At 57.7% G+C, this 9,192-nt stretch overlaps 2 protein-coding genes across 3 annotated transcripts in view; both read right to left on the bottom strand.

Annotated features, from left to right (window-relative positions):
• The window catches only part of CHLRE_13g590010v5 (uncharacterized protein), a 9,942-nt gene extending 8,991 nt beyond the window's left edge, over window positions 1–951 (bottom strand). For both annotated transcript variants that reach the window (XM_043069740.1, XM_043069741.1), the window contains exon 1: window positions 30–951. In XM_043069740.1, coding sequence (XP_042917716.1) covers window positions 30–221 — 192 coding nt within the window. In that variant the 5' untranslated portion in view covers window positions 222–951. The remainder of the gene's footprint in view (window positions 1–29) is intronic.
• A 338-nt stretch (window positions 952–1,289) lies between these two features.
• Window positions 1,290–8,769, bottom strand: CHLRE_13g589940v5 (uncharacterized protein). The gene is made up of 17 exons (XM_043069739.1): window positions 8,573–8,769; window positions 8,245–8,401; window positions 7,724–8,093; window positions 7,437–7,552; window positions 6,785–7,283; window positions 6,321–6,548; window positions 6,051–6,199; window positions 5,600–5,903; window positions 5,181–5,402; window positions 4,858–5,006; window positions 4,121–4,619; window positions 3,766–3,993; window positions 3,357–3,505; window positions 2,844–3,147; window positions 2,452–2,673; window positions 2,077–2,225; window positions 1,290–1,933 (listed from the first exon to the last, which is right to left on the bottom strand). Exons 1-17 carry the CDS (start codon window positions 8,587–8,589, stop codon window positions 1,928–1,930), a joined length of 3,768 nt encoding a protein of 1,255 aa, XP_042917714.1. The 5' UTR covers window positions 8,590–8,769; the 3' UTR covers window positions 1,290–1,927.
• Between the last annotated feature and the right edge of the window lie 423 nt (window positions 8,770–9,192).

Below are 9,192 nucleotides of genomic sequence, written 5' to 3'. Positions count from 1 at the left end.
GGCTACCATCCCGGCAAACCCGCACATACCTGCAGAGCCCGGGCGTGCGGGCACGCGTGGCCCAGCGCGGCGAGGCTGGCTGCGCGGGTGCACGGACTCGTGTCGCACTCGAACACAGACGCCTTGTCGCGCCAAGTTGGATTGCACGTGCAATACGAGATGACATGCACGCCGTCGGCAAAGGTAATAGTTTGGAAGGTAGTGAGGACGAATTGCTTCATTTTGTGGTCGGCTGGGAGGCAGTAGACGGATTTCTGGCGTGTAGTTGCCACAGGTTTCAGCGCGCTGTCAGGGAAAATCTGCGCCAGGAAAGTCGTCAGGCTTGCGACGCCACCAGACTGGGGAGGGTGGGGACATCCGGAGATGTCGCAGCAACCGAATACCGCAAAAGGATCCTGGTCGTCCATAACCGAGATCGTAGCTGAGACTGTGCCTGTGACTGGCGCCTGCAAGCTTTCATGTAAGGTTTCCGGCTCGTCGCCAGCGTCGAAGCAGACATCGCGTCCTGATGCCGCGTCCCCGCCATAGTTGACATCGTACTTGTCGCCAGATAGCTCAACGGACAGAGGCTGAGCTAGTGTGACCGCAGACAACGGTGGCGCTCCTGTCCGCACTGTCGCCAGCGAAACGATGCGCCCATCATCAATTGTTCTAATGCTATTGCTGACAGCGTCATTTGTTGAACCTGACGGACGGCCAGGGGCAGCCTTTAGTTGTTGTTTAAGCGCCCCAAGCCTACTTTTACGCTGTCTTCCACTCATCAAGGTTCTGTGTGTATTTTTGTTGTAACATTCTACGCGCATTAATTTCAACTAAGCGAAGGCAACGCTTCGGGAAGGTGTCACAGGATAGGCGTCGAATGAGGCAGCCTGCATCAATGCCATGTTGAATTCTAGCCGTCTGCGAGCGCTTGGATAAACGTTGTCAGCCATTCCCAGACAGTTGATAAGGAGGAACAGTGCCTTGGCCGACAAAGGGTGCGGGTGGACGCGCAACAGCGCGGTCAACGCCATCCTCGCCTTGATTTCTTTCTTCCACCAAACACTCCCTGGGACCTCATGAGTGCAACTGTGTGTTTTGAGCGAAGGTACATCTGTTGCAGCCAGTGCCAGATGCTCTCCTGTGCGGCGACCAGGCTTTCAATTTGTTGCCACGCGCATCCACGCTCCTTTACCGTCCGCGCGCCCCAGCAGCGGCTCTGAAGGTTGCTGCAAGTTTGCTTCTAGGATAAAGCAGCATGGCTCGAAGCTGGGCGGAGACTAGGAGACTGGCCTGTCCGGCGGCCTGGGCGGAGCCGGAATAACCGGCTCCGAGCATGCTCGGGGCAAGCAGTACCCACTGTTGCCGTCCTTGTGCATCCTGAACGCATCAGTGACTGACTGCAACTTAAATGTATCTTAAAAGCAATAGTTTTCCTGGTCCTGCGCGCCCAAACAGCCAGCGGGGCAGGGTGGAGCCGGAATAACCGGCTCCGAGCATGCTTGGGAGCGCTCGCGGCGACCACAGTTACTCCAGCCTCTACATTCGCTGGCACTGCAATAATAGACATAGCTCATAGCGTACGCTTTCGAGGCTATACGCAGCTGCGAGCGGAGCAATTCATTCATTCATGGAGACGAATACATGTCTTGCCTTTGTGGCAGGGGGCGCGCTGCGATATCTATTGCTGCTTCATAATAAGAACTGCTGTAGAGAGCGCTCTGGAATACAGCTGCATATCCATTGCCAGGGAAACGTACAATTGGCTGTAACCGGCGTATATTTACGCCTCAAGTATTCCGGGCCGACATTCGAGTAGCGTACATTTACATGAACGAACTTGCAAAGCACTGCACGCTCTTCTTCTTGTTCGCCGCGTGCGCAAAACGACATGTCCGGACATGGCTATGCCTCCCCGCACACATCCTCTCCCCTCGATCGACACCCTCTACGCCTGTGCCTCCCCACTGCCCCATAAGAAAGCCTGCTCTCCTCCACAAACATCGGGTTATTTTTTGGTGTCATAATCATGATGTGTACCGGCATAGGTGGCCAGTCGCTTACTGCATTCTTTGGTGGAAGTTTTGCCCCGCTTACTTGAATCTGCACGGTGGACGGAGTGGACTGGCTCGTTGCAATCCTCGCTGCAACATTGTTGAACCCCAGCTCGGGGATGGAGATGATGAAGCTGGCCGCAAATGATGGCGCCATGGTAGTGGCGTCAGGCAGCACGACATCAGGCACGCCTGTGAAGAGTGTCAGGATTACGTGCCAAGTAGGGGAAGGGTTGTGAGATCGCTTCCGTTGGACATCCGCAACAGTTGGACATCCGCAACAGTGTTCCGCACAGTAGTTGGATGGTGCGATGGTAGGGGTACCCAATACCCCAGCTGCGTTTGATTAGATATCACTCGACCATACGATTCCTGCTGCACCCCTCTTACTCGCTTTGCTTTCCGTGCAACCACGTACCCGTGACGGCGGGCACACGCGTGACCACCAGGTTGCACAGCGTGAACGAGGTTGCCGGCACAGCCATGGTCACGCCCAGGCTCTGCAGCGCGCTGCCCAGGTTGACGCACGTGGTGCCCATGTCCAGCTTGAAGTAGCGCATGCCGTAGCTGTCCACCGCTAGCGACAGCAGCGAGCTTGGGCCACCCGCAGGGCCGGCAGCCGTCGCAAAGTACGACTTGCCTGCACGACATACACATAATAGCCCATGCAGAACGCACTCACAAAACCCAGGCCATCAATAGGCTCGTCATACATGGCCATCTAAGCAAACATCCCCGCATCATCAAGCAGCTAGCACGGCAAAAGCATTGTGCACATTCACCATACATGATAGACCGCCACGCACGCACCGTCAGGGCCATACGAGTCCAGGCTGAACGATGGAAACGTCAGAGACGAAAGGCGCGACGCCATGGCTGGAGGCAGGGGCCCAACCATGCGGGCGTTGGACACAAGCGTGGTCAAGTTGACATCCAGCACCCGCGCGGCCAGAGTGGGGCGCCCGCCGCTCAGCGCAAAGCTGAGGTTGCCGCTCAGGGTGACGCCCAGCAGGTTAGCGGTGCAGGAGCTGCGGATGCCCACTCCTGACACCGCCTCAAAGTTCATGTCGGATAGCGTAATGAGGTCACCAAATATCGAGATGGGGCTACTGATCTGCGCGGGTCGATCACAACATGGCAAGAACGAGGACGGCATGCGGAGGTAAAGCAAACGGACGCGTCGTCAACCCGAAACGCATATGGATGGTGTGGGGCCTCCCTCGAACCTGAGCAAAATGGCGACTGCCCTACGTGCCGCCGCGTGCGCCTGCCAGCTACCTACCGCAAACGAAGGGATTATCATAACATACATACGCCACCCACCTGAAGTGTGAACTTGTCGGGAAACCCTCCAGCTGCGGTGCGCGCAACCACGTTGGTCAGGTACGCCGTTCCAGGGCTCAGCGTTGGAAAGACCAGACCAAAGTTGAAGATTGTGCCCGGCGAAATGGCGGCGCTGTAGCCACGCAGTGCTGCATGCACAAGATAGAAGGCACGGGTAATATTGCGCATGTACGTACATAGAGGGACAGATGGTGCGTGATTTTGGATAGCATTGGTAGGACTGCCAGCAGGGTCATTTGGGACATGACACTGCAACATACGTACGTGACTATGTATGACAGCCCTTACGCGCGCAGCTAGTGCAGCATAGATATGAATAGTTGTGCGCGCACATGGCGGCGGCGCTACAGCTGTGCGCGTGTGTCTTCATGTGCTCGCATTTGTTCACCTGTCAGCAGTGCATCGGTCGAGCGAGAAGACGTCATGCGGAAACTCGGGCTGCCGTCGGTGGTGAACATACTGTCCGTGGAGGGCAGGGCGTACGTCGCGCCAATGCTGCTCAGCAAGCTCGGCACCGACATGCCGTCCATGGCAATTACCGCTGCCAGCACACCCTGGCGGTCAAAGGCAATGTCCACCGCGCCCGAAAGCACGAGTGCTGAGAAGGTGTAGGCACCTGGTGCGTGATGGGAGCCACACATGCAAGTAAGATCGTACGTAGTTAAATGCATGCAAGCAAGTAAGCCATCAAATGTGTTTGGCAACGGCGAAATCCAGCGCCACAAACAGGTGGACACACTTACCAAGAGAGATATCCGGTGTCTGGATGGTCACCGAAGGCAGCGTCAGGCTCGTCAGCACGGATGGAAGCGACTGGCCCGCGGCAGTAGCCCACAGGCTGGACGCCAGCGTGCCAAAGTTGATGTTCGGGATGGTCAGCGCCAGAGACGTCTTGGGAACCGGCACCGAGGCGGTGGGCTTGGTCAGGTTGAACTGCAAGCTGCCAGTGGCGCCTGCTACAGAGCCCGTGCACGAGCCCGCCACGTAAGCGGCGGCCGAGGTGCTGGACAGGCTGAGCTGCGAGACGGCCACCGCGCCGTCCAGGAAGCTGAGGCTGCCGGTCACATCGAGGGACATAGTGCCGTTGGCGTAGGACAGAGACGCCGCCACGTCAGTGAGGCTGGGCACGGCGGGGCAGCTGAGGCGCAGGCTGGCGGCATAGCTAGCCGCGGACGCGCTGACCTGCAGCACAAAGCTGGTGGCGGTGCAGGCGCCGCCGAACAGGCTCAAGGCGCCCGTGAGCTGTGGCAGGGTGGAAAGCATAACACGTGTTGGCAACACGCCACGAAAACAAACGGAACAGGTCGAACGAAGCCACAACAGGAAGTATGGAATTCCAACACCAATAATACAGTGGACGGAAATGCTTGCATGTATGGATTCCGCAGACACAAATGCTGATTGCAGGCACGCACAGACGGTCCATACACCCATCCCAGCAAGATCCCGCCATCAGCCCGGGCTCATGCAACTACCATACCTGGATCTGCACCGCAGACGGGGCCGCCTGGCTGGTTGAAATCCTCGCACTGACGCTGCTGAATCCAAGCTCAGGGATGGAGATCATGAAGCTCGCCGCAAGTGATGGTAGCAAGGTAGTGTTGTCAGGCAGCGTGACGTTCGCCACACCTGCACGTACAAATTAGAATGCAGTGCGAGTCACTTGATTGCCGAGGCGTAAACGAACGTACGGCGGTGAATGCACTGCACGCAGCCGATGCCTTCCTTCCCTATGGATACGTGCAAAAGCGCAAGAAGCAGCCCAAACGCATCTATGCATGCACGCACATGTGCGTTACGTACCCGAGACGGCGGGCACACGCGTGACCACCAGGTTGCACAGCGTGAATGAGGTTGCCGGCACAGCCATGGTCACGCCCAGGCTCTGCAGCGCGCTGCCCAGGTTGACGCACGTGGTGCCCATGTCCAGCTTGAAGTAGCGCATGCCGTAGCTGTCCACCGCTAGCGACAGCAGCGAGCTCGGGCCACCCGCAGGGCCGGCAGCCGTCGCAAAGTACGACTTGCCTGCACACATGTACAAGGACGCAGATACGTGCTTTCACAAAACGCCATGCAAAGCGCATAGCATATACAAACATATCCATGGCTTCCTCGTCATTCCTGAAGCAAACATTGGTCCCGCCCCATCACGCACTCAAACAATCGACCATTATACTCGTGCAGCATTCGGCATAAGGATCCATGCACGCACAGCCACGCACCGTCAGGGCCATACGAGTCCAGGCTGAACGATGGAAACGTCAGAGACGAAAGGCGCGACGCCATGGCCGGAGGCAGGGGCCCAACCATGCGGGCGTTGGACACAAGCGTGGTCAAGTTGACATTCAGCACGCGCGCGGCCAGAGTGGGGCGCCCGCCGCTCAGCGCAAAGCTGAGGTTGCCGCTCAGGGTGACGCCCAGCAGATTAGCGGTGCAGGAGCTGCGGATGCCCACTCCTGACACCGGCTCGAAGTTCACGTTGGATAGCGTGATGAGGTTGCTGAACATCGAGATGGCACTTGTCAACTGCATGCATATGCGTTGCGTAAACAGCAAGCAACACATGCAAGCAAACAATGTGGGGAATGGTCAGCTCTTTAAGATAGCACACAATACCAACCCGCTTATATCGCCTCTTGTCTATCTAGATACAGACGCATCACAACCGCACACCTGAAGTGTGAACTTGGCAGGGAAGCCGCCCGTGGCGGTACGCGCCGCCAGGTTGGTCTGGTAAGTGACGCCCGGAGAGAGCGTGGGTAGGACCAGACCAAAGTTGAAGGTCGTGCCCGCCGAGATGGTGGCGTTGTAGCCACGCAGCGCTGCAAAGCACATGGAGCGCGTAGACACAGGGTCAAGGAGTCTGCCGTATCCACATCCTACACAGCAACATTATTTGCCTCACCAAGCAATAAACTAGACCCCAGTTATGGACGCACCCACCCCTCAGGAAGGTGTCGTTAGAACGCGAAGACGTCATGCGGAAGCTGGAGATCGGATTGATGCTGAACATGCTGCCGGGGGAGGGAAGCGGGTACGTCGCGCCAATGCTGCTCAGCAGACTCGGAACCGTCATGTCCTTCATTGCAAGGACCGCCGCCAAGACACCCTGGCGGTCAAAGGCAATGTCCACCGCGCCCGCGGGAACAGACGCCGAGAATGTGTAGGCCCCTGTGATTGGTCACAATGGGTTTTAAACATTATTCCACGATGGTATGTGTACAACGAGGGCAGTACACGGCATGAGGGGGGTTTACTCCCCAAAACCTGCAGCCTGCTACCAAATTGGTTGCAACCACGAAAAGCCATACATGTTGCGCACAGGGACGTTGCAACATCATTACACGCACACAAATGATGACATCTAGGCAAACCCCCGCCCATATGGTACTAGCCGAACCACTCACTTAGTGAGAGGTCTGGTGTCTGGATGGTCACCGAAGGCAGCGTCAGGCTCATCAGCACGGATGGAAGCGACTGGCCCGCGGCAGTAGCCCACAGGCTGGACGCCAGCGTGCCAAAGTTGATGTTCGGGATGGTGAGCGCCAGAGACGTCTTGGGAAACGGTACCGAGGCAGTGGGCTTGGTCAGGTTGAACTGCAAGCTGCCAGTGGCGCCTGCTACAGAGCCCGTGCACGAGCCTGCCACGTAAGCGGCGGCCGAGGTGCTGGACAGGCTGAGCTGCGAGACGGCCACCGCGCCGTCCAGGAAGCTGAGGCTGCCGGTCACATCGAGGGACGCAGCGCCGTTGGCGTAGGACAGAGACGCCGCCACGTCAGTGAGGCTGGGCACGGCGGGGCAGCTGAGGCGCAGGCTGGCATCAAAGCTCAGGCCATCTGGTCGGAAAACTATGATGGCGCTAGTTCCAGTGCATGCGCTATTGAAGAGCGGGACCGCAGTAGTCACCTGGTGGAAGACAGTTCACGATGAAAGGTGGAGATTGATTGGTTGAATGAGATTGGACAGTAGTACATATCTGGCTGGAGTAAGCAGTACTACTATGCCCATATCATGCATTCGAATCCAGCTACACCATCAACAAATACCCGTGCATCTTACCTTCATGGACATCGTGGCAGCGGGCCCCTCCACAAGTAGTGCCGCAGAGACGGCTGTGCTGCTAATAGGCAGGATTGTTGCGGCCAGGGCAATTTGCAGTGTCGCGGGCGCATTACCTGCATACAAAGGCATATATAAAGGCGTGCCAGCAGTGTGCCCAATGATTCATGCACAACCATTGGCCATGCTGATGCATTTGGGCTCACAAGTCACAACAGCATGATGAAATTTTGCCATAATGGCAGCCCCCACCCAGAGTTACCCAGCCTGCTAGCAAAAAGGCATACCTTGAGGTGCAGTTATCACGATGACAGGATCGGAGATGGTGCAGGTGCTGGCCTGAACTGGCAGTGACAGCCCCAGCCAAGTCAACACGGATCCCAGCGTCACACCAGAGCCAACAAGACCAATGGAAAGCGACACAAGCCTGCCAGTGGCACGGTCGCTCTCAATGCTGACAGAGGAGGTAGCCGGTGACGGTGCAGATATGTTGACAGGGGGGATGGAAACGCCAAGGCTTGGCACTTCCAGGTCTGCCGCAAGGCCAGCGAGCAGGTGCAAGGTGTTGGTAGTGAAGACTTGGATCCGGATGGATGAGTTTGTGACATCGACGGAGGCACGCAGCAGCCAGGTCGAAGTGTTGGCGGGAGCGGCACGCTAGAAGGGAGTAGGTGAAAGCAGTTGGGCACAGAACGATGCACACAAAGAGGCAAGATATCAGCCAGCAGCAAGAAGATCACTGATGAGCCTCACTGGCGCACGCCCATACGCGTGCACAGGCCAGCACACTGCTGCACCATGTACTCACAAGTGGCGGCGCCAGCCAGGGTGCCGATGAGGACACGACGCGACTGATGTCCTCCCACCAGGTTCCAGTCCAGTCGGAGCTCGCCAAGTACCACGATGTGTCGCCATCAAAGCCCACTTGCAGGTTGCGAGCGCTGGTAATGCCGGCGACAGCACCCCTGGTGTTGGGGACGTGGGGGGCGTGGGGGCGTGGGGGGCGATGGGGGCCGTGGGGGCGGAGGGCCCATCCACTGGGGGCTGTAGGGAGAGGTAGGAGCGCTGGGCCCACCGTTCACTCGTCATTTACACCTACGTATGTCTGAGTGAATTTGCTTTCGAGAGCGGCATACCTCGCTGCGGATGGCATTATATTTTTTAGGGAACCCGAGCGAGCTTCCCATCGATACATTCGACATGATACTTTGAAAGCCTGACACGTGCAGGACCGTTTCGGGCAGCACGCAAACCAGAAATGTCGGTGTTCGCCAGCATTCGATCGCCAGAAATTGTGGACCACCTTCTGCTCGCCTAGCAGCCATGTTTTTGCTATAACATAATGTGTACCACGTAACATGTCCTATACTAACATTTTGGGCGCTACGGGTTTGGGCCTGTACGGATGGGGCTAGGGGCGGTAGAGGTTGGGGTCCGAAGGAGCGCTGGGGATGTAGGGCCCTTGAGGGCCGGGGGCGGAAGGGGTTGGGGCCTGTAGGAGCGCTGGGGTGTAGGGACGTGAGGGCTAGGGGCGGTAGGGGGTAGTGCCTGTAGGAGCGCTGGGGACGAAGGGACTTGAGGGCCAGGGGGGTTGGGGCACGTAGGAATGCTGGGACCCAGGGGAGGGGGCTGCTGGGATGGTAGGAGCGCTCGGGGAGTTGGGGCCGCTGGTAGGAATGCTGTGCAAAACAAGGCATGACGCCGCCAAGCGGGCTTTCATAACATATTATGTACATTCAAAGCTGCATGAGCAGGG

Source organism: Chlamydomonas reinhardtii, chromosome 13, assembly GCF_000002595.2.
Source record: "Chlamydomonas reinhardtii strain CC-503 cw92 mt+ chromosome 13, whole genome shotgun sequence".
NCBI classification, from domain to species: Eukaryota; Viridiplantae; Chlorophyta; class Chlorophyceae; order Chlamydomonadales; family Chlamydomonadaceae; genus Chlamydomonas; species Chlamydomonas reinhardtii.
The sequence above is the reverse complement of the archived record's forward strand: the minus strand, read 5'-3'. Positions and strand labels throughout refer to the sequence as shown.

Excerpts from the sequence above, each read along its gene's own strand:
- CHLRE_13g589940v5 (XM_043069739.1), bottom strand. Across the intron at positions 7,284-7,436 it reads CTGCCACGATGTCCATGAAG|GTGACTACTGCGGTCCCGCT; the intron begins GTAAGATGCACG and ends GTCTTCCACCAG. Across the intron at positions 3,148-3,356 it reads CCGACAAGTTCACACTTCAG|ATCAGTAGCCCCATCTCGAT; the intron begins GTGGGTGGCGTA and ends CGACCCGCGCAG.